Genomic DNA, 26,268 nt, shown 5'->3' on the forward strand with positions numbered 1-26,268 from the left:
CTTTTGTGCTGGCTCTAAGGTGCAGAAGTTCTAACCACTGGCAAAAAAGAGTCCTGGGTGCAGCGCGTCCTGGTCTGTCCAGGCTATCAATTTATTAGCAGCCCAAGAGGAGATAATGTGCCCAATGTACAATATTTTAGGTTTGACTTATAAACATTAACCCAAAGAAATCTCAAGTACAGTTCCAAAGCCCAAGAGGAAATGGATCATGAGAAATGAGGACATTCAACATGTTCAAAGCATTGTTTTCCAAATGCTAACCACAACAAAAGAATTAAGTGCTAACTGAAAATACGAATGAGATTTACAGGCACTGTGTGTAGAATGTGCAAAAGTTTGCAAAGGTTTTTTTCTTTTTTCATGTGTTGCTTTAAGAAACTATCAAATATATCTCGTAGAAATATAAAGTTCCCGTCTCTCCCAACTGAAGGCATTTTTTAAAAATTCAAAGTTTATCAACACTCAGTACAATAACACAGATGAACCACACAAATTCATTTTCTTTCTGGGGAAAGAATAACCAATGTTTAGGATGTCAAGATTCGACAAGTAACACTGTCTAGAAGCCACCCAGAAAAATTTGCTGTTGTTCAAAGTCACTCAAAAGTCCTTCAAAAGTCACCATCCACCTGCTGAAGATTTTATAGGCAGATACCTTGAAAAATACAAAGGAAAAAAAATCCAGTAAACCGTTTGATACATAATTTTCTTGATGTAGGCATAGTAAATTTAACATTTAGTAAAAGCACTAACAGACAGCAACAAGGAATTTCCTATAAGTAAACATGAGCATGTTCTTAGAAAATTCTAGAATTTAGAAAATAGAAAACTTGTAATTTGGGTGAAAATCTTTGGAATAGTTCTAATAAGGACACCTCCCCCTTGTTAAAGGAAATAAAAGACCATGGTGACAAAGCTAACCCAATCTAACCTACATTTTAATTTTCTTTAGGCTTTGGTCAGCCAGTGGTCATAAGGTTTGATGGCTTAGAATAAGACCTATTCTTCGATAAGAGGAATTACATAGTAAGAATTATAAGGGCCCTCAACATATATCTTCAGAGATTCCCTCATCCAAATGAGTTAGTCAGTCACTATCAAGTACAATTAAACAAAGCACTTGACTTTGACCACTTTTGTTGATCTTACTTTTGCAATCTTTTCTTTTGCCTTTGTTCCAAAAAATCCTGTAATTTCCACTAGACCATAGGGGTACTTCCGTCCAGCCTACCATGTTGGTCTTTTGGTAACATCAGCATCATAAGGACATTTCTCTGTAAGATGTCACAGGCTATCTGGGCTTTGTCACAGTAACCTGCAGTCACAAGCATTTGGGTGTCAAAGACTTGGCTAGACTTAGGTGGTCATTTTCTTTAGGAGTCTGGCCTGATATTTTAAAGAGCTCTTAATTATAAGATTACCATTTTTAAACATTCCAGTAGCAGATGATTCCATTTATTGCTTTTCAGCAAATTAACCTCGACAGTGCAATGTACATTTCATGCCAATAGTAAAAGAGAGCACAGGTAAGAAGTGGACTGTTTCCCTCGCCTATAACACAGGTCTGTGGAAGGTACAGTAGTCTTCATTCACAACAAACACCCAACTTACCAAATAGTGTGAACTTTAACTTGTATTTTTTCCATCAGCTTTTAGCTTGGAAGTTTCCTCTTTTGCCTAAAAGGGAAAGCAGAACCATCACTGATCTCCTTCTTTCCTGGATTAAGTATCAAAAAGCAGATCTATCAGATGCTTAAGAGGAGATGCGCTTTTCAGAATTAAAGGGTCAAAAGATGACAGGTCAGTGGAGGAAAATAAGATGGGCCTAAGGATTTCCTTTTCATTTAGTCCAAACTATGAATTGTTCTCCTTCAAGTTTGTAAACTAAAAATAACCTTAAGTGATTTAAAGTATTTTACTCTAATTTTTTCTTTTTTTTTTGAAGGCTAGGGTAATTGAAGAAAAAACACGGGTGTTCTTGGATGCTATTCATTCGTTCTATAGTGATGAATTCACTCTTAGGGGCATTGGTGGGCAGCTAATCTGCTGAGAATATAATCTATTAGAGATAAATGCATGAGCAACTAATTATCAAATCTGGTTTCCTATATCCTTTATGGGTTTCACTCCTTTTTTGAGGTATAAAATTGACATATAACATTAGTTTCAAGTGCACAACAATGATTCGGTATTTGGTATATATTGCAAAATGATGAACACAGTAAGTCTAGTTAAAATTTTTTCCCCTTGTGATGAGAACATTTAAGATCTCTGTTAGCAACTTTCAAATATGCAAATACAGCATTATGAACTATAGTCACTAGGTTGTACTATTATTTCCCATGACTTTTTTTTTTTTTTTTTTAATAACTGGAAGTTTGTATCTTCTGACCTTCACCCTTCTCACCCACCCCACACCCCTCTCTCCTCTGGCAACCACCAGCTGATGAGCTTACTTTTGTTTTTAGATTCCCCATGTAAGTGAGATCATGTGGTATTTATCTTTCTCTGAATGACTTACTTCACTTACCATGATGCTCTCAAGGTCCATTCATGTTATCACAAATGGCAAGATTTCCATCTTTTTTATGGCTGAAGAGTATCCTATTGTATATATACACATCTACTTGATCCATACAGCCATTGATGGACACTTCGATTGTATCCATTTCTAGGCTCTTGTAATTAAGGCTGCCATGGATATAGGGGTGCATATATTTTCCTAAGTTTTCCTTTTCTTAGGATAAATACCCAAAGGAAGAACTGCTGGATCATAGGCTATTTCTATTTGTAATTTTTTGAAAAACCTCTGTCCTGCTTTCCTTAGTGACTGCACCAATTTACATTCCCACCAAGAGTGTATGAGGTTCCCTTTTCTCCACATCCTCTCCAACACTTACTTCTTTTTGATGATAGGTACTCTAACAGCTGTGAGGTGATACCTCATTGTGGTTTTGATTTGCATTTCCTTGATGATTAATGGTGATGAGCAGGCCATCTGTATGTCTTTGGAAAAATATTCTATTTGCCCATTTTTTTTGATCATGTTGCTTGCTTTTTGCTATTGAATTTTTTTTATACATTTTGAATATTAAGCCCTTATCAGATGTAGGATTTGCAAATATTTTTTCCCATTGGGTCTGTCGTTTTTTCATTTTGTTGGTGGTTTTCTTTGCTGTGTAGAAGCTTTTAATTTGATCTAGTCCCTTTTGTTAATTTTTGCTTTTGTTGACTTTGCTTTTGGTATCGAATCCATGCAATCCCTCCTAAGACTTACGTTAAGGAGCTTACCACCTATGTTTTCTTCTAGAAGTGTTCTGGTTTCAGGTCTTGAATTCAAGTCTTTAATAACATTTTATTTTTACGTATGGTTTAAGATGGGGGTCCAGCTTTCCCAATACTACTGAAAAGACTTTCCCCATTGTATATTCTCGACTCTTTTTGTTGTAAAATGACCATATATGTGTGGCCTTATTTCTGGGCTCTCTACTCTGTTCAGTTGATCTATGTGTGTGTTTTCATGCCAATACCATTACTGTTTTGGTTAACTATAGTTTTTTAAGATAGTTTAAAATTGGGAGTGTGATGCCTCTGGCTTAGTTAATTCTCAAGACTGTTTTGGCTATTCAGGGTCTTTTGTAGTTTTATACAAATTTTAGGATTTTTAAAATATTTGTGAAAAAATGCCATTGCAATATTGATGGGGACTGAACTGAATCTGTATATTGTTTTGGGTAGTATGGACATTTTAACAATATTACATCTTCCAATCCCGTAAGTAGAGAATCTTTACATTTAGTTGTGCCTTCTTCAATTTCTTTCATCAATGTCTTCTAGTTCTCAGTGGATAGTTCTTTGAGCTCCCTGGTTAAATTTATTTCTAGGTATTTTATTTTTTGATGTAACTGTAAATGGGAGTTTCCTTAATTTTATTGTTATTAACATATAGAATTGCAACAGATTATTGTATATCGATTTTCGTATGCTGCAGCCTTACTAAATTCAACAGTCTGGTGGAATTCTTGGTATCTTTTATATATAATATTCTATCATCTGAAAATCGTGACAGTTTTACTTCTTGCTTTCCAATTTGGATGCCTTTTATTTCTTTTTCTTGCCTAAGTGCTTTGAACAGGACTTTTAATAGAATGTTGAATAAAAGTGGTGAGTGGGCATTTCTGTCTTCCTAATTTTAAAAGAAAGTTTTCAGCTTTTCACCATTAAGTATGATGCTAGCTTTGGGTCTGTCATATATGGCTTTTGTTATGTTGAGGTATGTCTCTATATATACCAACTTTGTTGAGTTATCATAAGTGAAAGTTGAAATTTATCCAATGCTTTTTCTGCTTCCATTGAAATGAGAGGATTTTTATCCTTCATTTTATTAATGTGGTATATATCACATTGAATGATTCAGGGGTGTTGAACCAGCCTTGCATCCCTGGAATAAATCCCACTTGATAATGGTATATGATCCATTTGATAATATCGTGAGGATATTTTTAAAATCTATGTTCATCAGGAATATTGGCTTGTGATTTTATGTCCTGCTGTGCTTTGGTTATCAGAGTAATGCTTGTCCTATAACATCACTTTGGAAGTGTTCTTTCCTTCTCTATTTTTTGGAAGAGTTTGAGAAGGATTGGTATTAATTATTCTTTGAATATTTGGTAGAATTCTCTAGTGAAGCTGTCTTGCCCTGAATGTTTGGGAGGCTTCTGATTACTGCTTTAATCTCCTTAGTCTGAACTGGTCAGTAATTACTATTTCATCCTGATTTCAGTCTCGGTAGGATGTAGGTTTCTCTCTTCTAAACAGTTCATTATGTTGGCATGTAACTGGTCATTATGCACTCATTGCCATTTTAATTGTTTTTTGGCTGTTTTGTAGATCCTCTTTTCCTTTTCTCTTTTCCTTTGTGATTTGATGACTTTCTGTATTAGTAAACTTATATTCCTATTTTTTGTGCATTTACTATTGATTTTTGCTTTGTAGTTACTATGAAGTTTATGTATGACAACGTAAAAGTCTATTTACAGTTGATAACAAGTTTGCACTCTAAAGTTGTATATTTTTACTCCTCCCATCCTTTGTTTTTTGACATGCATTTTACATATTTTTATCTTGTGTATCCCTTAGTGGATTATTATAGTCAGTTTTTACTACTTTTGTCTTTTAACCTTCATACTGGCTTTGTACGATTGATTTACACCTTCACATTATTCTAAATTGTACTGTATATTTACCTTTGCAGTGAGATTTGTTCTTCCATAAGTTTTCCTGATACTAATGAGCACCCTTTATTTTCAGCTTCAAGAAGTCCCTTTAACATGGCTTGTAAGGCTAGCTTAGTGCTGATGAACTCTTTTGGCTTTTCCTTATCTGGAAAACTTTTGCTCTCTATTCTGAATGACAACTTTGCTAGGTAGAAGATTCTTAGTTGAAAGTTTGTTGTTGTTGTTGTTTTTGTTTTTTTAATTTCAGCACTGTGAATAGATCCTGCCACTAGCTCTGGCCTGCAAAGTTTCTGCCAACAGTGTGCTGATAGAGACAGTTGATTTTCTTTTGCTGTGTTGAAGATTCTCTCGATTTTAACTTGTGATTTTTCAGTTATAATGTTACTTGGTGTGGGTGTCTTTAAATTCATCTTCTTGGGGGATCCTATGGTCATCCTGGATATGGATGTCTTGTTTCCTTCTGCAGGTTAGGGAAGGGCTCGGCCATTATCTCTTCTCCTTCTGGGACCCCGATAATGTTAATGTTCATCTACTTGATGTTGTCCTGTAAGTCCCTTAACCTATCTTTACTTTTTCTCCCCCCATTCTTTTTTATTGCTCTGATTGGGTGAGTTCTGCTATGTCTTTATGTTCACTAATCCTTTCTTATGCTTCATAGACTGTTCAATTTTTCAGTTCAGTTACTGTGTTCTTCAGCACTGTGACTTCTGTTTGGTACTTTGTCAATATTCCCATCTCTTGTTGAAGTTCTCACTGTGTTCATTCATTCCTCTCCCAAATTGGGTGAGCAGCTTTTTTTTTTTTTTTTTTTAATATTTGTTTATTTGAGAGTGTGTGTGTGTGGCAGGGAGGAGGCAAAGGGAGAATCCCAAGCAGACTCTCTACTGAGCACGGAGCCCAATATGGAGCTTGATCTCATGACCTGAGCTGAAATCAAGAATTGGACGCTTAACTGACTGAGCCACCCAGATGCCCCTGGTGAGCATCTTTTTAACTATTATGTTGACCTCTTCATCAGGTAAATAGCTTAGGTCCATTCTATTTTGTTTTTTGTTTGAGTTCCCCCTGAGATTTGATCTTGTTCTTTGATTTGGAGCCTATTCATCCACTGCTTCATGTTCCTTGACTCTGTGTTGGTTTCTATACCTTAAATCAAACAGACACTCTGGTAGTCCTGAAGGAGTGTCCTGATGCAGGAGATGAAACTTATTGTTCAACCCTGCCTGAGCTCTTGGTTGTCTCTCAAACCCTTGTGATAGGCTGCTTAGACAATTTTATTTTTAGTGGGTCCTAGTGTTTGTTTGAGAGGGTGCCATGTTCTGTCAGGGTCCCAAAGGGGAGGATCTCTTGTCAGCATCCAGATTGAAGCTGACTGGAAGCCAATGCCTTACATGGCATCAGTTAAAGAATGCATATATATACAGTCCAGTGAGACCACAATCTAAAAGTCCTGCTGGCTTGCCAGAGCCCAGTGATCTGGGGGGTCCCTTAGATGGCAGTCACAAAAACTAGATTTCCAGATGATACATTAACTGCTTTCCAGGAGAGACTGATGACTGAAGTGAGGCAGGGGGAGACAGAAAGATGGTGTCCACCAGCCTCTGTCTTGCAAAGTATTTAAACAGGCCCCTAGACACGTGTTACATCAGATGCCTGACCGTGAGGCCAATGCGTTAAGATGAGCCATTACACTTTCACAGAAAGTCTGGGTGCTTTTCAATTGGCTGCCTCCATGCTGGACTCTGGAGCAGGTGAGTCTGTGCTCTCAAGCCCTTTAAGAAAATTTCTCAGGTCACTAAAGCCTTGTGGGGCTTGTGGATACAAGCCCCACTGGATTTCAGAGCTATAGATTTGTGGGCTTATCTCTCAAATGCAGGTCTTAAAAGCTGGGGTGTCTAATGAGGGGTTCAAATCCTTTGATCCTCAGGAAGAAGCTGTGGGTTTTGAGTTCCCTTTTGATTATGGGTCATGTGACTAGGGTTGGGTTTCTGGTAAGATTGTGTTCCTGTCTCCTACCTGCTTCCATTTGGGCTGCTCTCATTTGCTAGATAAGTAGGAGTCACTCAGCTAGTTTTGGGCTTTGTTTCACAGGACATTGTTGGATATGCACCTGTAGGTTCAGTGTGTCCATGGGAGAAGGTAGGTCACCATTTTGCTTCCTAGAGTTTTGATGCAGCTGGCATATAAAGCTATACCTTCAGTTTCTCATTGTAGTCAGGGGATCATAGTAATAACCCTTTAAATTCTATGTTCTTGGAATAGGAAAGGATCTAGAAGTTGTCTCATCTAATTTGCATTCCTGCCCTGAGCACACTTTGAGTAATTTTAATAGGCATCTCCCAACAGTTTCACTTCATTAATGCCCAGCTCTAAGAAATCAGACCCTGTAACTTTTTTTTTTTTTTTTTTTTTTTAAGTAATCTCTACACCCAGCATGGGGCTTGAGCTCACAACCCAGAGATCGAGTTACAGCTCTACTGACTGAGGCAGCCAGGTGCCCTTGGACCCTGTAACTTCTACTCATGGGTCTTAGTACATCATTTTTCACGGTGCTCTAGAAAGTAGAACTAATAGTCTTCCCTTCCAGGTGGCATCTAATGAATATTCTGGATCATAGAAACCCTAGATCTTAATTCTGTATACTACTTCCATGTCCTAAAATTTATACCAACCACATTTCTTGGCATTATCCCCCCTACTGCCGCCACCACCATTTAAATGTCTGAATTTGCTACGGTTTTTACAGTGCATAATATCTCATAATCAAATTGCTGACTTTTTTCCTTAATGGTATATAATGTTTTTTTTTTATATAACTAAACTAGTGGTTTACATTTAATGAAACACAGTATATGAATCTGATTTGTCAATGTGTTATACACAAATGGGAATGTGCAGTAGGCAATTTCAAGTAGTGCTGTGGGTCTTTGGAGGGTGGGGAGGGATAAAAAATTCACCCTGCTAAGTATTTGCCAAAGGCTCAATCTACCACAGTATCGACTCTTAATGCCCCAAAGCCTACTACTGAGAGATCAAGTAAACTAAGGATTGGGCGCCTGGGTGGCTCAGTTGGTTAAGCGACTGCCTTTGGCTCAGGTCATGATCCTGGAGTCCCAGGATCGAGTCCCGCATCGGGCTCCCTGCTCAGCAGGGAGTCTGCTTCGCCCTCTGACCCTCCCCCCTCTCATGTGCTCTCTCTCTCATTCTCTCTCTCAAATAAATAAATAAAATCTTTAAAAAAAAAAAAAAAGTAAACTAAGGATTGATAAGGACCAATGAACTAGCAACCAGTAAGTCATCACTGGTCATGGGCAGGGCTCAAGCAGAGGAAGCAGGAGTCCTAGATGTCTGAGGGAGGTCAAAGTATGGAAGGAATTGGGCTGTAGGCTTATAACTGGAGAATTGCTTTTAAAGTGGTGAAAGAACTGGAATTGTTTCTAATACAAGGACAAAGAATCAAGATGAACAGACTGGAGAGAGTGGATTATTGACCCCTCAGAGAGAAGGGCCACATCAGGGCAAGCAAGGGAGAGGGCTGTCAGTGGGGAGGGGACCTTTGGGATTTTGTGCAGGGTGGCCTCAACTTTCTCTTTGAAGTTGAAGGCAAAGCTAGCTGCACCCATTGGGGGGATGTAGCTGGAAGAGAGTCTGAAAAAAGTGGGATTGGGAGAGGGCCGACATTGATTATGGGCCGGCACAGACAGCTCGGTGGGCATTGCAAACCATAAAATTAGAGTGGGCTCATCCATAGTTTGTGAGACAGAGGGGGAAGTGCAAGAAATTTGAATTGTGTTAAGAATGATCATTTAGATTTCTAAAGTCCCACATACTTTTCTAAGTCTCTAAAACTTCAATTTCTTAAGCAAGATGCGCTCTGGGATATTCTGAATAGATTCCAGTTAGAAACTAAATGGTTAAAAGGATAAATGCTACTCCATGTAATTGCTACTTTGTAGTAATATTTAGGGCTGTCTACCTTGGCGGACTCCTTTGCTTTACCTCCATTCTTGGCTGCTTTGGTGCTGGGAGCAGTTCTCTTGACTTTGTCCTAAAGCAAAGGAAACATAATGAGGCTACAGTTATCATCAGCCCATCGAGTATAATCAAATAATGGAAAACTTAGAAGTGGTTAAGGTAGAAAGTAAAAAGGATTAAAAATACAGAGGAAAATGTGGGTCACCTGATGTTCTACCAATTTCCATGAGGAATTTTGCTCATCAAAACTGTTTCTATCGGTGCCAGTTTTTATGTGCCAACAAAGCAAGAATGGGATACTCATTTTCAGTGTTATGGAAAACAAATTTAACAATAGAAATCATCACAGAGAGCTGGAGGCAAGTCTCATACAAAGTCCTGTTCACCAAAAAGGCATTATGTATCCAGGAGCGAGAAAAAGGATGCTGAGGTAGTCTAGAAATTAAATCACCCAACAAGGGGAGGACTGACAATTCAGTGATTGGGAGAGGTATTTAATAAGAGCAAAACAATAGCAAACAAACAGATCTGCAGTATTATTCTGAAAAATGACAGTCAAGGGCGCTCAATTCACTTTTCTATATGATTTATATAAGGGTATGTCTATAGGTTAAAGGCCACATACTTGTTGTACCACCTATTTTTTTCATTCACCTTTAATCACATGTTTTGAGCACCTGCTATGTCCCAGGAATTCTGCTAATGCCAAGCACAGCTGAAGCATAAAGTGCAAAGCTCACTGGTATAATACACAGGCCGAGCATAGCCCAGAGTTCAGGGGAGGCCCTGGGCCTGGGCCTCGGGCGGGAATCAGCCAGCTGGGCATTGGCAGAAAGGAGAGGAAAGCCCAGGGGGCAGCAGCCATGAGAAGGCACCGTGCAGGTGGGGACTGCTCTCATTTTAAATGAGCAGAGACAAAGCATTAGTGTCCAATGCCAAGAGCGTGGCCATCAAACATGATGGCTTTGGGAGGTTATACAGCGACATGAAAAACACTTATGAAATAATATTAAGTAATGTATTAGATATGGACTTAAACTTACACATGCATATTACCTGAAGTAATGGATCATATATATGTATCCTATATATATATTTAACGTTTAAGTATATATAAATTATATATAACATGTAATATATAAATTATATTACATATAATGTATTGAATATATATATATATACACACACAACTATGTAAAACATATACTTATGGAAAAAGATAAATATGCCCAATAATGTTGGGTAGTATAATCATGGATTTTTTCAAGTTCTCTATGGCATCACTGAATTCATTCTGCAGCCTACAGCTCTATGTAGACACACAAAGTCCATATGAAGAAGTATAGCACCTCTGCTGTGTTCTCTGAGGCTCCTGTGGGTGCAGGACAGCTGTCAAAATCGCCTGACAGGGCATCGATGGGGTCTTTGTCATCTTCAGGTTTCTGAGATATTAACAGAAATAACCATCAGTGAAGGAGCACGAGGCAAAAATACTGTAAGGGACATTTTTCCACATCACTGAAAATATGGTCTTAAAAGAAAGAGGAAACCTTGCTGACATTCTTTTCCTAAATTAAAACATGAAAATCCTTACAGCTTTACTTTCTTCCCTTTTACACAAGTTTGCTTAGTATTCTGAGCCTCAATTGTTCAATCTGAAAAGCGGGTCTGTCTACATGTGCTCTTGTGAGGGCTAAAAGAGAGAAATCACACACAGCCACTCATCTTCACATTGTACCAAGCACAGGGCAGCCATTTGATAAATTTCAGATTTCTAAAAAGCAAAATAAAGTTCAGCTAGAATGAAAAAAAAACTTTGTTTATGGCAACATGCTGCTATGGTATTTACCTTTGAGTCCTTGGGTTTCTTTGCAGGTGGCTTTGATGGTTTGCCCTTAAAAACAAGGCAGGTTATTGGTTAAACATAGATCTTTGTAAAGGTTTCCCTCGGTGTAGTCGGTAATTGTAGACTCTGTGGTTTAATGCCTTGCCTGAGATGCAATGGAGCAGAGATGTGCAGGAAGTGATAAACCTCAAGAGTCTGGTTGTGGAAGTGAAGGAAACAATTATTTAGGAACTTCCTGCCATCATGTGTTAAAATTCGACTTAGAATATTACAAAAAGTAACTTGTGTTTTTCTGTCTTATTTATAAGAGCTTATTATATGTTGGAAGGCTTTGAGGGGTTGGAATGGCATATGTTTTTCTTTTTTTCAGGATTACAAGTATAACTCAGCAGGGACTTTACCCATCTACACAGGCAAGGACATTAAATAATACCTTTCCCATGGAATAGAAGCAGGGTCAAACAGCACTATCCAAGCAGGGAGGCTTCTAGCAGGATGCAGAAATGCTATCTTCAGGAATACAGAATGCAAGCAAGGAGAATTGATGTCTCTAAGAGACACTGAAGAAAACACTTCCAATCAGGGAGTCCTCAACCCCACCCAATGAATCAGTAGAGAATGGGAAGGCTCTAATTTAGGCTTCCTTGTTTCTCGCTCAACAGGCCCGAAAAGGGTTCTTTCTCAGCTCACTGACTTGCAACGAGAAGCTGAAAGGGAAGGGTACGGGCCCGGCTGACCTAAGGAAAACTGGTTTCATTTAGAGACAAAGAGCCGAAGACCTGACAGAGTATATTTAGATCCAGCAAGAGGACCTGGGACGGGGAATAGGGTTTTGCCGGTCTTTACTCGGAAGAGTGCTGCCGGTGGTACAGAGGAATGAAGGAAGAGCCCAAGTCGCAGAGGGGCCTTATTTATTTATTTAGAATTAGTCCAGTACCAGCTCCTTTGTCTGCTTTAGGCAGGAGTACAACTACCATTATTTTTTATAGCCTTTTCTTGCAAAGAGAATGCATCTGTGCACATGCCCTGGAATCTTAAGCACCAGTGACTGACTGAACACTATTCCACTCGGTGTATACCACAGCGCCCAGGGTAGTGAACATCAAACGATACTGGCTTGAATAAATATTCATCAGAATCCTAGACAAGCTGCTCAGGAGAGACATCAAAAGGACTCCTTTATGTGACATTTTTATGCTACTGTGAAAAGTGCACCTCCTATTCCTTGCAAGGGAGATTCAAATTACAGCTTTGTGCTATATATCCAACCTAGACATCTGCCTTCACTTACCTCCTCATCATTATCCAAGAGGTGTCTATATTCAGGGGGGATGGTGTCATCTCTTTCTCCCAGCTTATCTCTGTGTTCGGCTTTAGCTCTTTCCTGTAAACATGGAACAGATAGAATATTTGCTCCTTCACTTAGTACTTTCTAAAACGCAGCAGTCAGCATTTATTCTACTTCCCCGAGATAAACAGTCTCTTCATTTTCTAAGTAACAACAAAACGGGTAACTTCAACAGACAATTACTTGATGAAAAAACGTGAATCTAGGTGCTTCTACACATCAATCCACACGTGTGGATTTCTACCTGTATTTTAAGATAAATGATGAAATATTTATCCTTAGAAATCATGGAAAGAGAAAAACCAAGTGTATAAACTATCTTTTGTCTTTATGTGAGTTTCACTTTTTAAATAAGGTAAGTCACTGTACTTTGATTTTGAGAGAGGAACTATTTACAACCTTGATGTTTCAGAGCAACGCTGAAGGACCAGCCCGCACAGCCAACCTGAATGAGTGTGCTGACTGCTTGAGTTGTGGGGGAGGAAGCACCTGCTGCTGGGGAAACGGCGGCTTCACCTCCCTGCATCCTCACCTCATGGGGGCACGTCTGTCACAGACATTCACTCCCCACCCCATCCCCCCGGGGGGGGATTAAGGGGGAACAGGCTTCATTTTTCTGCATCATTATTTCATTTTTCAAATACAGGTCAAGTTCACATCAATGGTCCTATAACAGTGGGAGAATGAAGACCTAAGGATCCTTTGAAATGCCCTGGGACATGGATCTGGCTGGTCACTTCCAAGCTAAACGGATCATGTAGCATGAATAAGCACTTACTGATGTTCTAGAAGGTGTGTAGAGCTAACAGTGTTTGCCTTACAGACACGCTTCTGCTCAGTGCTGACTCCTGGCCCAATGCTGCATTTAAGGGTTTGCATGCAGAGTTATGACGGCTCAGGAGTCTCCTAGGGAAATCTGACAAATAGGGGACCTCTGCCCCTACATGCACAGAATATGTCACCCTAAAAAATGCACATATCTGTGGGTCATATATATGATAGATGCTTATTGCCAGATAAAACCAAGAAAAGTTAATGTGGGAAAAGAATGAAAGTAAAGCAGAGCTGTACTTTTCCATCATAACTAAGTCTGGTCTCACAAATAGGACATCCGCCTGAGCGTGTGCCCTAGCATAGTCCTTACTGAGGCAAAAAATTCAACAGACTATAGAGAAGGAAAAAATGAGACTTAAGTTACCTAACTGTTCACTAAAACTCCAAAGTCAGAAGTGGATTTTTTTTCCTTTTATGTGCACGGCAGGATACTCTACGCTATGAAAACCTTAGATTTAACTTATGTATTTTTTTTACCTTGACCTTATCCTCTATTGGTTTGTTGTCATCTGGATCAGGCTGCCTTTGTCCTAGACTGTCAGAAAGTTGATCCAACGCATCGTCCAGTTCTTTGTTGTCACTCTGCTAAAAAGTCAATCTGAATTAGTCACTGGTTAGCCAAATCAGGTCCTCTTGGAATGTGGCCCTGACACAGCCACTAAGACTTCCATAAACTCATGAGATTTTCACCTAGGAGGTGGGCAGGCCCTTGGGTGGCGCTCCTTCCCCTAATCTTTCGCTGTCCACACTTCCGTTGGCCTGTCTACCCCACCCTACCCCCTGATGCCTCTCTCTCCTAAAAAAGAAAACAAGAGGCTCCAAAAATAAGGGGGTTCCTGGCCTGCTTTGTTGGAAAATGCGCCTTCCTAGGCATTCAGTGCGTGCAACACTCCTGGTGACAGTCTGAGGGCTCAGGAAAGAAAACACATGAATTATGGTAGCTTATTTTCTGATTCCCACATTTACTCATTTAAGTAAAGATTTACAAAGAGTCTGAGTGATGGCTTCATACAAAATATTAACTGAAACTAGACTTTATGATGGGAAACGGGATGGGAAAGGTGCCATCCTAAAACATACCTGTGAAAGGCATACAGGCTTTGGATTGCAGATGTTCACCACCCCCCTCAGCCAGGGCAGAGCCCTCACGTGAGTCGTAAGGACTGAAGGGTAAACAGCAGCCTGGCTCATTAATGATTCTTCCTTTCTGTGCACGGGCACTTTCGTCATTGTGGGGACACACACACACACACACACACACACCCACCCACACACCCATTTTACTGGTTATAAGAGCTTCATTGGAGCCCAGGATTAGAGCTGTTAATGGTGGAGCTACCCACGGCTGAGTCTGGGCTTTGTCATTTGGGCCTCTGGATATTTTCAGATAATTCTGAGGCTGACCCAACAGGATGAAAATTCGTTCAGAATCTCAGACTACAGCACTAAGCAGCAAGCTTTGATGCTCTATCAAAAGGAAAGGAAGCATAGCTGACTTCACTAAAGCTTCTTCATCTTCATCTAGCAAACGAGGTACTTGTTCTCATCCAAAGGAGATGGGGATCTGGTTTAGGGCAATCTCTTTGATGTGGTGTGGTCTCCTCGCCTCGATAATGTATAATTTGGTACTGCACAGAAAATTAATCAGGGAAGTCTGGAAAAGCTTTGGTCCCACAGAACTGCCTCAGAACATGTAAATAATTCAAACAGTATTGATGCTGAGGTTTTTGTATTGCTACCATGAAAATGACAAAGTTTTCCTGGTATGAATGGGAGGAAAACTGCTCTAACATGACATATCTGAATTTTTGGGAGAAGGAGCTCAAACACTGAGCAATTCCATAAAATAAACTTGAGGTTCAATAATGCAGAGTATTTATAGCATGTGTCAGGAAAAATATAAAGGAGGAGAAAATAATCAGGAAAGCTAAAGAATTCGTCAAATCTAATAATTCGAATATATACACAATGCACACTCCTGCTCTTTCAATTCTAATAAAGCAACAGTAATATTAAGCTCCTGGACTATGTGTAAAATACTTCATAAACACTGTTTCATTTAATTAATTCAGATATTCTGCCATCTCCCAAAATCGCCAGTCTTCTCTCTTCTAAAACAGAAGGGGCTTTATCTTCCTAACAATTTTATGTATTTTCATTTACTCTAAGGCAAGGGGCCTATTTTCTTTCTTCTTCTTGTTACTGTAAAAACCTATTTCTAAGATGCTGCTTACCACAGTGTCAGGGGGTGGGCCGGCGGCGTGTGTGGTGGGAGCTGGGGTTTGGGAGACCACTTCAGAGATGACAGCAGGAAGGTTAGCATCTTCAAATTTCTTTTGTAAAAAAAAAAAAAAAAATTATATATATACACACACACAAATATATACACAATATATTACACTTCATATACATGTCAGTAATATATACAAAACTATGCCTGCAATGCCATCACATAAATACATCTTTTTAAAGATTTTATTTATCAGAGGAGAGAGAGAGCACAAGCAGGGGGAATGGGAGAGGGAGAAGCAGGCTCCCCGCTGAGCAGGGAGCCCTATGTGGGACTCAATCCCAGGACCTGGGATCATGACCTGAGCCAAAGGCAGATGCTTAACGACTGAGCCACCCAGGCATCCCTAAATACATTTTTTTTTTTAAAGATTTTAAGGAATCTTTACACCCAACATGGGGCCTGAACTCACAAACCAAGATCATGAGTCACAGGCTCCACCGACTGAGCCAGCCCAGAGCCCCTTAAATAAAATTTTTAATACAGCTTTATTACTATTTATTCTCTTCATCCAAATGGATGCAAAATGACACAAATTTTAAGGGCAATTTTGATTCTTCCTCCTCCATAGTTGCAGGTTACACCATCTCTTAATTCCTATTGATATTTATTATTCCAAATATTCAATAATCTAATGAGAGTTGCAGGGTCTGTTTACACATTTTTTGGTGTACATTTAGGTTGTTTGCGGTTTTTCAGCTTTCTTCTTTATAATTAGTTGCTCTGTGTGAGTTCTAAGAGTGGTTCTTTTTATGGCGCTGGCTCGATCCTGACAAACTGCCCTGCCTCTCCAGAGCTGCTAGACATTCGTACTGTGGAAGGCAATGAATGAGCATGCTTGCTTTCTGTGGCCTCCCCTGCCTCAGTTAGAAATCTGTTACATATTTTTAATTCTGATACAAGGTGTATAATGATGTCCCAGTGTTGCTTTACCTGATATATGTTGTGTGGCTTCAGTGTTATTATTTTTTCTTAATGTTAAATAGTATATTATTCCAGAATCTTTCTGAAATAATGATTTATTCTCCTTTAAAAAATATAGTAAATCTTTTATGTTCATTTCTCAATTTTTTTCCCATTGATCTATAGCTTTGCATTCTGAATCAGAATTGAATTTATCATTATCATATAAATCAATTCCTATATTTGAAGTCATCTTTCCTAAAAATACTGAAAAATGCCTCTGAAAAATGCTTTTCAGTATTTTTTCATGTTTTTATTCATTTGCTTTAGCTTTTCAAACATATTTTAGAATAATTTTATTGAGTTATATGAAGTGCTATTTTAAGTTAAAAAACTGACTTATAAAACGACTGTAGAGATTTGTCGTGATTCTTTTAAGACACGGAGTCAAACTATCTTAGATGTTTTAATTCATGTTCTCATTTTTCTGTTCATCTACTGCTCTTTTCTTTAATGTCTGACGTCTCATACTAATTGTATTTTCCAATCCGTTACTGATGTACACAGCATGCACAATGGTATCTACAAATGTGGTATCTACAACTAGGGATATCTACAAATGTACAAATGTTCCTTTTTCATACTTGTCATTTCTTTTTCATGTGTTGTTATTGATTCTTTATACACCACTAAGCAGAAATGACAATAAAATCAACTTCTTACACTTTTTTTCTAAAGGAAATGCCTCTAGCTTAATTCTGAATATTTGATTCTTGAAGTTAAATATACTCTTTAATACATTAAGGGATTATCTACTTTTTAAAGGTTTTTATTTAAAATATGAAGGCATATGAAATTTGAAATACATCTTTTATATGGACATAACTGATTGTTCCTGATACACTACTATGCTATATGGATTTCCCTGATATTAAATAAATCTTGAATTTCTGACAGTGGTAAATAATTACTTTAATAATTCTATATTCTGTTTGTTAAAAATTATACATCTACAGATTTGAGTGACTTTAGTCATAGCTTTATAATAGCTTAAGTTTGAAATTCAAAATTCAATAAACATTTGGTTAATCAGATTTCTCTTTTCCTCCATTACTGATGAAGGTATTTATGATATTGTATCTCATGAATACTTATTTGGCTACTTATCAAAGATTTTGATTTGCAAATGTCTTATACTTGATTTTTTAAAATAGTCTCTTCAGAATTTACTTCTTGATTTCAGTGGTAGTGGAATGTTTTTAACTTTCTCTTTTTATTTTTATTGTTTTCAAGCAGGGGAGCAGCAAAGGGAGAGGGAGAAGCAGGCTCCCAGCTGAGCGGGGAGCCCAACACGGGTCTGGATCCCAGGACCCTGAGATCAGAACCTGAGCAGAAGGCAGACGCTTATCCGGCTGAGCCACTCAGGCACCCCTAAATTTCTCTTTTTAAATAGAATTTCTATTTTATTGTGATCAAAGAACATGGAATGCACAGCAGGCACTCCTTTATATTTGAACATTAATTATGAGTCAGAATATGATACTTTTCCTCCAAAGTTCTTAGGACTTTCCCCCAAATAATTTTCTACTTTGAACTCTTACTATAATTGGTTATTTCTACTTTGTTCATGATAGGCACTAATAAATTTTTCCCTTTGCTAGACTAATTTTCCAAGATTATAATTTTTTTTAAAAAATGGTTGGTTATTTTATCTCTAGTCATTTCACTGCTATACATCTTCTTGGGTGGGTATAAATTCAGTTACATTTTCTTTGAATTTCTAAAAGAAAAGCCCTAACTATTATAATAATACAAACAGTATGAGGAAGGTGATTAAGGCACGCGCCCCCCCCCACCCCAATCTGTTGTTTTGCATCACTCTAACGATATGATTCCACATTCCTGGGCATACTGCTCACTTTATATTCTCCCCTAAATCAGGACTCGGGAGCTTCTCTGTACTGTAATCTGTTTGTATGGAGGAGGAAAAGGGGAAGGTCATGGAATGGGGTGACTCGTACGTACTGCCTGGGCATCATGCTTTCATAGGGGTCCAGTGAGGACCATGCACTGGTTAGTAATCCTGTCTTTGAAGGGTTTATTGCTTCATCAAGTCCAAAAATGAGGAACTCCAAGGAATCACTATTTCTCCTAGTTGCTACTCATTTTGTTTCTCGACTGATATATTGTCTATGCCATTGTCCACATAAGAACCCTGTAAATAGACAACCCAGATCCCACAAAAAAACGATCTGGAATTATATAAGTTTGGGCACTCCAACAGACTTACAATACATTTGCATATAAATAAGCTCTAAAAATCCTATAGTAGAGCAACCTGCTTACCATTACCCAACACTTCCTGAAATTTCTAGTAACAAAATTCCCTTTGAGGAACTATCTGTTCTACATAGAGCTAAATTTCCCTAGGAGGCAATTACGGAAGATGATAAATTGTAGAAATATCAACAGGTAAAGTTATTTGAGATGTACTTTTGGGTAAATTCAGTTTTAAATTCTCTTTTCCTAAGTATACTTGATAAAGAGTATATGCTCATTGGTTCAATTAGTTACACTGTTGCAAATATCCACTGTGCTGGAACACTATTTCATGATAGGACACACATCTCATGGCCACAATGGGTTGAAGGCCTTTAATTCTGTGACTGTTTCCTCAGCTCCAAGGTCAGATTCTAAGTCACTCTAAATGTAATTTAAGTGTTTCCATTTATTTCTGCCACCCTACAAGTAAGGATATAAAACCAGGAGTTTCAGACTTACAAGAGATGCAGAGTTTGGGGAACCAGCGAAGTCCTTAGACAAAGCATCAAGAAGGAAGTCTTCACTCATGGGCTGTAAGAACCAAGAAATGTATCAACAAATGCCCCCTCATCTGTTTCCTCTTCAAAGGATGTCACTATTTATGGCTGATCAGCTTATTAAAAAGAAAGCCATCCCCTTCCAGAATTAACAATCAGGGCCAAGTAAGAAAGATATGCTTAGAGAAAATGGGCTTTGCTTACTGGAAGCGATTCCTTGGACACTTTTGTCAGGAGTGGTTTTCCATCTTTATCCTATTTGGGAGAGAAAAACACAGCACAGATTCATTTCACTTGATTTATCCTGGGGGATTTATCCCAAGTACAAACCCTTGTAAACTCTGTAAGGCGTCTACAGGTTATACCCAATGTTGTACATTATAAATCAGATTCATCATTTCAGGAAAAAGATTCTCTCACCAGGGAATATAGGAATATACGCTGGGAGCACAGGGATGCACCCCTCACCTGCTTGGGGGATGGGCTTTGCCAAAGTTGCCTGAAAACTGGTTAATTTCATAGGCAAGACATTCAACTACTATGCACTGATTCTGTGCGACACCCTGTAGTAAGCACTGAGAATATTACAGAAAGAAGGATAGACAAAATTCTTGCCTATCAGCTGAGCTCATCCTTATGGCTCAGATGATGCAAGTCTGAGATGACTCTAAGTGCCACTTCTGAGAAGCAGGACAAAGACATGAAAGCATTTGAAGCTGTTTAGTAAAGGAAAATTTATAAATGAATGGTAAATCCCACTTATCCACATACACACAAATAACTCGGCGCAAGCCTACAGAGATGTGTAGTTGGATATAAATACATAAGAATATATGTACATTTAGTTGAATATGCTCTTAAGTAGCAGCATCTTTTTTTTAGTGATTTTTTTTTATTATGTTATGTAAGTAGCAGCATCTTATGAAGATAACGGACATGTGTTCTGTCCACGCGTGTGTCCCTGATCAAGTGATTGCGCTTCAACTACAAATACATAACACAGTCTTCCCCACTGTGTCACTTGTTCCATATGATCTGTACTTTCAAAATGAAAGAAACAGAATAATTACCCTTCTACTTAATGTCAAACAGGCTTTCTTACTTTTCCAATGTATGTCTGAGGGTTGCAAATTTTTCTTCCTAGGAAATAATTATTCCTCACTTTAGTTTTCCTAGTTACATAAAGGTTTTCTAAGTTTTTCTTTGTTTCCGGTATTGTAACAAACCATGTATTAAATGGGAAAAAATTAGGCAGCTTAGGCATTAGATTTTTTTCACTTAAGGGAGGAGTGAAAGGTCACTTAGGAATATTTTAGCTTCATACCTGGTATGCCAACAGAGTATTAGCAAACTATGTGGCATTGAAACATTAAAAACAAGCTCTTTATATTCCAGGCCTGTTTCCATGTCCCTGCTTTATGTTTATAAAATTCAGTATTAATTAAAATAAAATAGACAAACACCCCAGGCTGTTTACCTTGACCTCTTCTAGTCTATAATCAGGAGGAATGGTTTCTTCTTTTTCACCAAGTTTTTCACGATCCTCTTCTTTGGCTTTCTCCTGCATAAAGATTATACCATTTTCATGATTAATACACTTCCATAAAGTGGATGCCTAAGTGGCTCCACGTGAGGTAAGCAGCTCCACTGTTAGACCAGAACATACCTACGGCCCAGTGTGTAGAGGTCCCAGAGCAACCTCCGCTTTCTCAGCCTCCCCTACCTCCGCCACCTCCCGATGCCACCCCTATCACCTGCTGGGCTGAAGGGCGATGCTGAGGGGCTGGGAAGCGACCACTTCCCTCAGGCCTCCTGAGCAGTGCGAATGCACACGACCCGGGCGCGACGCAGAGAGTATGAGCGCGCTATCCGTCCGCCGCTAGAGCGAAACACTGATGCTTACTCAGGGTTAGATTATCGAACAGGTATGCTCCCTAAGAGATAAAGCCAGCTGGTCACGTGTTGTGGGGAAAAAAAATGACTAACTTCCTTGGGGAGTGAAGACCATCAGTAACAGCTCCTTTCTAGAAGTGACTGAACTACTATTACCTTCACTTTATCCGCCACGGGCTTTACATCTTCTTGGTCTGCTTCCTTCTTCCCCAGGCTGCCAGCCAAGTCTTCTACCGCATCATCTGGCACCATGCCTTTCTAAAAGCACATTCGAGGATACACTAAGTAGGTGGTTAATCACTCCTTTTAAAAGAGACTACATCAAACAATTCAGAAGGGCATATCCTTATTTCAGGTCTAGGTAAGAAGTACATGTCATCATTTAATTACCAACTGAATTAGAATCTATGTTTAAGAAACCTACAATGTTAAAAATTGGACCAAGTTTCCTATGCTAAGTAAACATTAAGTGGGTGTAACATGTATTGACACTGAGCCACTTACATAATCTAACCCAGTGTCTTGGTTTGAAAACAAGACAATGAAAAGGGTATACCTCAGAGAAGCAGAAAACCAGGAAAGAAGGGATCTTTACGGGGATCATTCTAGAGAGGGCACAGGAAAGATGTTCAGAAAGGCCTATGAGAAGACGTTCTTCCCAGTGCTCTGTGAAATCAGCCTGGCCCCTCCCGGAGGTGGCTCAGACAGAGCCTCTGCTGAGACACAGAAGCTCACGCTCTTTACATGCCTTCTACTTGTCAAGGTGGATTCACACTGATTCAGGTGACTGCCTATGCCTGACTGACCCGAGTGCCACAATGGGAACGGTCTACCTGGGATCCCACTGTTCAAAAGGGAATGTGCTCCCTCCTGATGCAGTGAGCTCCGGCCATGCTCGTCTTTAATGAAACTGGGTGAAGACAACAGAAATGATATAAAGGGGCTAAAAAATCAGACTTGATCTGACTTCTTCCAAACCCCAGGTCATGATCCATCCACTGATGGTTCATAAAATCAATTCAACAGTTCATGGGCAGGTCTTTTTTTTTTTTTTAATGAAAGAATAGGAAATAGAATGCATCATACATAACAAGGATAACTACTATTCACTAAACTGTTATTTCTATTGTATAGATACTGAGTTGAAATATCAATGAATTTCTTATTGCTGCTTTTAGTCAAAAGTATGAAAGCTTCTGAATGAAAAAGTCTTGAAGTTTATTCCTCTAAAACTCTATGACCTCACATAGAGTACATATTTGACTACTAGAGTAAAAGTATCTTTCTGTTTATATGCCTTAACCATCGATGTAAGTAAGAAAAGTTTTTCTGCTTAGCTGCACTGCAAAAGAGATCACCAATGAGAAAATGGAGCCTGAGTGGAAGATGATTTATCACCCTCTAGTGGTTGGACGCTGCATAGATTTTATTCCCAGGAGCAACAAAAATCCCTGATTTATCTAACCTGTTTGGGATTCTATCTAAAATGCAAGATGTGCAGTGACCAAAGCCTTAACCAAGCAATTGGAACTGCTAGCTTGATCTAAGACATGCGCTCACACCTGAGCTCGGTTTTCTCCCACTCTCTGCTGTAGAATCTTTGGAAACAACTACTTCCTGTTAAGCCTGCTCCCCTTGGCTTAAGAAATAAACCAACCTGAGGTAGCAAAGCTAGGAGACACAGCACTCTTAAGGATGAAGCAAACTGGAAACAGGACTAAGGGCTGAAACTTCAATTTCTGTAGTTATTTCATGTTGTCAAATTCACAACTAGAACTCAGGTTTCTGGATTTCCTCAAACTTTCTTTTTATACAAACGAGAACCACACAGGGCACACATTCATCTCCCTCCTCTGCCCTTTGTTTCCTTTTGCTCACTAATCCTCAAGCCCTTCTTGGGTCCTCTGACCTTTGTCATACTTCGTGGCTGTTCATTCTGGCACCCATGGCTGTCACAATTCCAGAAATGCCAACTAACTTCAGTGACGGTAATCTCAGCAACCGTGGTCACCAGAGCAGATGGAGCAGACGCCCAGAAAAGATGGTCAGAGAATGGAAAAACAGAGCCCTTTTCTGTGCACTAAACATCCAATGCTCGATGCCCTGCAGTCAGCGTCAAGCGAGAAAGGAAGGTACCCTCGAAGGCCCTGGCCAGCACCCGGGGCACGAGAGGTGGAAGACCCATGTTTAAGTCACAGAGCTCTGGAATGTTGCCTGTTGTCTTTTTGATTCCACTCACCACCTGTGTTCTCACTTCCTTCACTGTCTCTTGCCACATTCGCTCCTCCTCTCCTAGTCTTGACCACCGTGGCTTGTGGCTTTGTTCCCACAATGTCAAAGTTCTGGGGCGTACCCAGAGACCTCAAAAAGAGGTCGAGTCCTGTGTAAGGCAGGAGTTAGACCTTGGCCTTTGAGGGGATTTTCCCTTGGCACCAAGAATGTCCCTGGCAGGAAGCAGCTGCTTTAGGGCACCCAGGACACACATCCCACAATCTCTTCATCTTCTTTTCTCGAACAACTAAATGCACTAAACCCAAGTACACCAAATGCTTTACCCCTCTGTGCCGGCTTGTCCTTGCCTCACTGTTCTCCCCAGGAAGCCAGTACTATTCCAGCTTCTCAGTGTGATCATTCCCTCCTTTCTGTATTTCCTAATTCCTCCTGGGGGCGGGTCCCTTCGGCCAAGCTCCCCCTGCCCTTTTTCCATATGAGAAAGATCAAAACGTACCATAAAAAGCTGGCTATCTGGCCATACCCACACTAGATGCTAAAGTAACTAAGAGCAGGAGCCTCATCGTTTATATCACCAAGGCTCTGAAACGTTAAGTGGATTGCTCAAGGTCAACTCAAAGCTTCACTTCCCTCATCTGTACCAGAGACATGATCAGAACCGGGCTCACAATGTCCTTATGAAAGTTTAATAAGAAGATATTGTCAAGCATCTACAACAAGTTAACTCTTCAGAGTGTAGATTCACTAAGTCTGTCGTAATAAGGCACAGTTCCATCAGCTGTTAGGCTGAGTCAGATTCTACCTGCTAACACAAAACCCACTGAATTCAAAAAGAAAGATTCAACTACTTAATTACCATACTTCATAAAAAAGTTAGAACCTGAGAGAGAGGCAAGTCGAGAAGAAAATGGAAAGGAATTGAGAGAACCTCCCTTCCGGTGGGGGGGGGGGGGGGAAGTCCTGATGATTCTGGTGCAGATTATTCCACTAGGAGAGCCAACGAAAGATAACATCAGGCTGTTTGTGGATCTCCAAGCAGGCTTGAAGGATGTGGGAAAGTGAAAAGGCGTGATTATCCACAACAGCTGGGGAAGCAGAAAGCCCTTCAGAATGTGAAGGAAAAACGCTGCAGCAGTTTAATTAAAAGCAGATACCATAGCTCTAAAAGATTTTCTTATTTTGTTAGCTTAAATAATCTGCTGGTAATACACAGCAGCAAGTGCATGGGAGGAAGGACATTACGCTCAGAGGCTCACTCACCGAGGTGGGTGGCTCGGGTGGCGCCGACTGTATACTACACATGGAGGTCCGAGGCACGGCCTCCCTCACGGGACTTAGGGCAGCAGCCTGAGACTCCTGCGGAGAGAAGGAAGTACGATGAAGGGTCTCTAGAAATACCTGGTTAGTGAGACTGAACAACAACGGACAAACAGTACACTCCCCTATGTTACATGCTGCGAGCATGATTTTCTTAAATGCCGAAGGACTGCTGAATAGTGAATAAATCAAGGCCATGTTAAAACTCCTCTACCGTTATTTCAACTTTGTTTTACCTCTTACCTTAGGTAGGTTACTTAACCTCTCTGAGACTCAGTTTCCACATCTGTAAAATGAGAACAAGGATAGTACCTACATGTCAAGGGTCAACATGAGGCTTTCAATGAGGTAAAACATGTCCAGTGCTTTGCATACTATCTGGGAACACTGTGAGCGCAATAAAATTAGCAACTATTATTATTCATATTACTTTCATACAATATATAACAATAATATGCCAATTATATAATGCAACGTTTTATATAAATGCATCCTTTTTGTATATTTAAGAGCACCTTATTGATTGTGAATAGGTATGTACAAATGTAAGGAAGTAATACTATCCTGGCGGTTCTCAAAGTATGGTGTCTGGAACAGCAGCAATCAGGGAAACTGTTACAAATGCAAACTCTTGGGCCCCCACCCCAACTACTATGGAAATTCTGGAGGTGGGGACCAGCAATCTATGTTTTAACAAACCCTCAGGTGATCTTGGTACTAAAATTTGAGAACCACTGTGCTATCTGCTCACAAGAGTAAAATTTCAAACAAACTGGTTTTAATCCAGGCACTTACAAAAGCTTATCCTATGTGTAAGGTGCTCAGCAGATGATCATTAACAGGATACTATCTCTTCTTCCAAGGAACTTACTGTTTACTTACAACTATGTATACATGTCAGAGGTGAAGACCAAGACAGCTAAAACCTTGCTTGTAATAAATATCTCAACAGGGATATAGAAAGAACAGCAGAGCCCCGGGTGTGCTGTATTCTATTTAGAAAGGTTTGGAAGAGTGGTAAGGTTTGGGAGGGAAAAGCAGGAAACAAAGTCTATATTTTAGTAGAGCTTTAAAGGCATGACTGACATTTTAAATGATCGCGAATTAGGAAGGAAGGTTATTCCACAAAGAAGGACCACATGAGAAAAGCCAAGGCCTCACACACACAAGCACTTATTGTCACAGTTTAGTAATGAGAGGACACACCTTGGTAAGGAAGGAAGCTGGGGCCAGAACACATTAGCAGGGACTTTTATTTTGTGGGCAACGGGGAGCTCCTGAGGGTTGGAGCAGGGGAATGATGTGGCTACCAACACGCTTGCTTGGGAAACACTATTTCTGGTGGACATATGGGAGGGACTGAAATGAGACTGATGACAGAGGCCCCTGCCACCATGAGTTTCAGAAGGAAGAACAGAAAGGAAAGCATGGGTGTGAATGCTTTCCTGAAGGAATAATTATAGGACTTCAATTATAAGAATATCAGGGTCGTTTGGGAAAAGAAAGCACATCTAGAAAACGTCAAGATGAAAGCTGCCTGTAGGGATGCCTGGGTGGCTCAGTCGGTTAGGCGT

At 39.6% G+C, this 26,268-nt stretch overlaps 1 protein-coding gene across 23 annotated transcripts in view; it reads right to left on the minus strand.

The window, feature by feature from the left end:
- Window positions 1-58: 58 nt before the first annotated feature.
- The window catches only part of CAST (calpastatin), a 113,592-nt gene continuing 87,382 nt past the window's right edge, over window positions 59-26,268 (minus strand). For 13 of the 23 annotated variants that reach the window (XM_078067033.1, XM_078067030.1, XM_078067032.1 and 10 more), the window contains 14 exons: window positions 24,638-24,733; window positions 21,302-21,403; window positions 20,730-20,813; window positions 19,457-19,507; window positions 19,215-19,286; window positions 15,475-15,573; window positions 13,718-13,825; window positions 12,350-12,442; window positions 11,204-11,253; window positions 11,062-11,106; window positions 10,562-10,654; window positions 9,214-9,285; window positions 1,612-1,677; window positions 59-655 (listed from right to left, as the gene is read on the minus strand). In XM_078067033.1, the coding sequence (XP_077923159.1) occupies window positions 1,653-1,677; window positions 9,214-9,285; window positions 10,562-10,654; window positions 11,062-11,106; window positions 11,204-11,253; window positions 12,350-12,442; window positions 13,718-13,825; window positions 15,475-15,573; window positions 19,215-19,286; window positions 19,457-19,507; window positions 20,730-20,813; window positions 21,302-21,403; window positions 24,638-24,733 (990 nt within the window). In that variant the 3' untranslated portion in view covers window positions 59-655; window positions 1,612-1,652. Of the gene's footprint in view, window positions 656-1,149; window positions 1,316-1,611; window positions 1,678-9,213; window positions 9,286-10,561; window positions 10,655-11,061; window positions 11,107-11,203; window positions 11,254-12,349; window positions 12,443-13,717; window positions 13,826-15,474; window positions 15,574-19,214; window positions 19,287-19,456; window positions 19,508-20,729; window positions 20,814-21,301; window positions 21,404-24,637; window positions 24,734-26,268 lie in introns of all 23 variants that reach the window. The other 10 variants (XM_078067039.1, XM_078067029.1, XM_078067021.1 and 7 more) reach the window with 5 other exon arrangements.

Source organism: Halichoerus grypus, chromosome 2, assembly GCF_964656455.1.
Source record: "Halichoerus grypus chromosome 2, mHalGry1.hap1.1, whole genome shotgun sequence".
NCBI lineage: Eukaryota > Metazoa > Chordata > Mammalia > Carnivora > Phocidae > Halichoerus > Halichoerus grypus.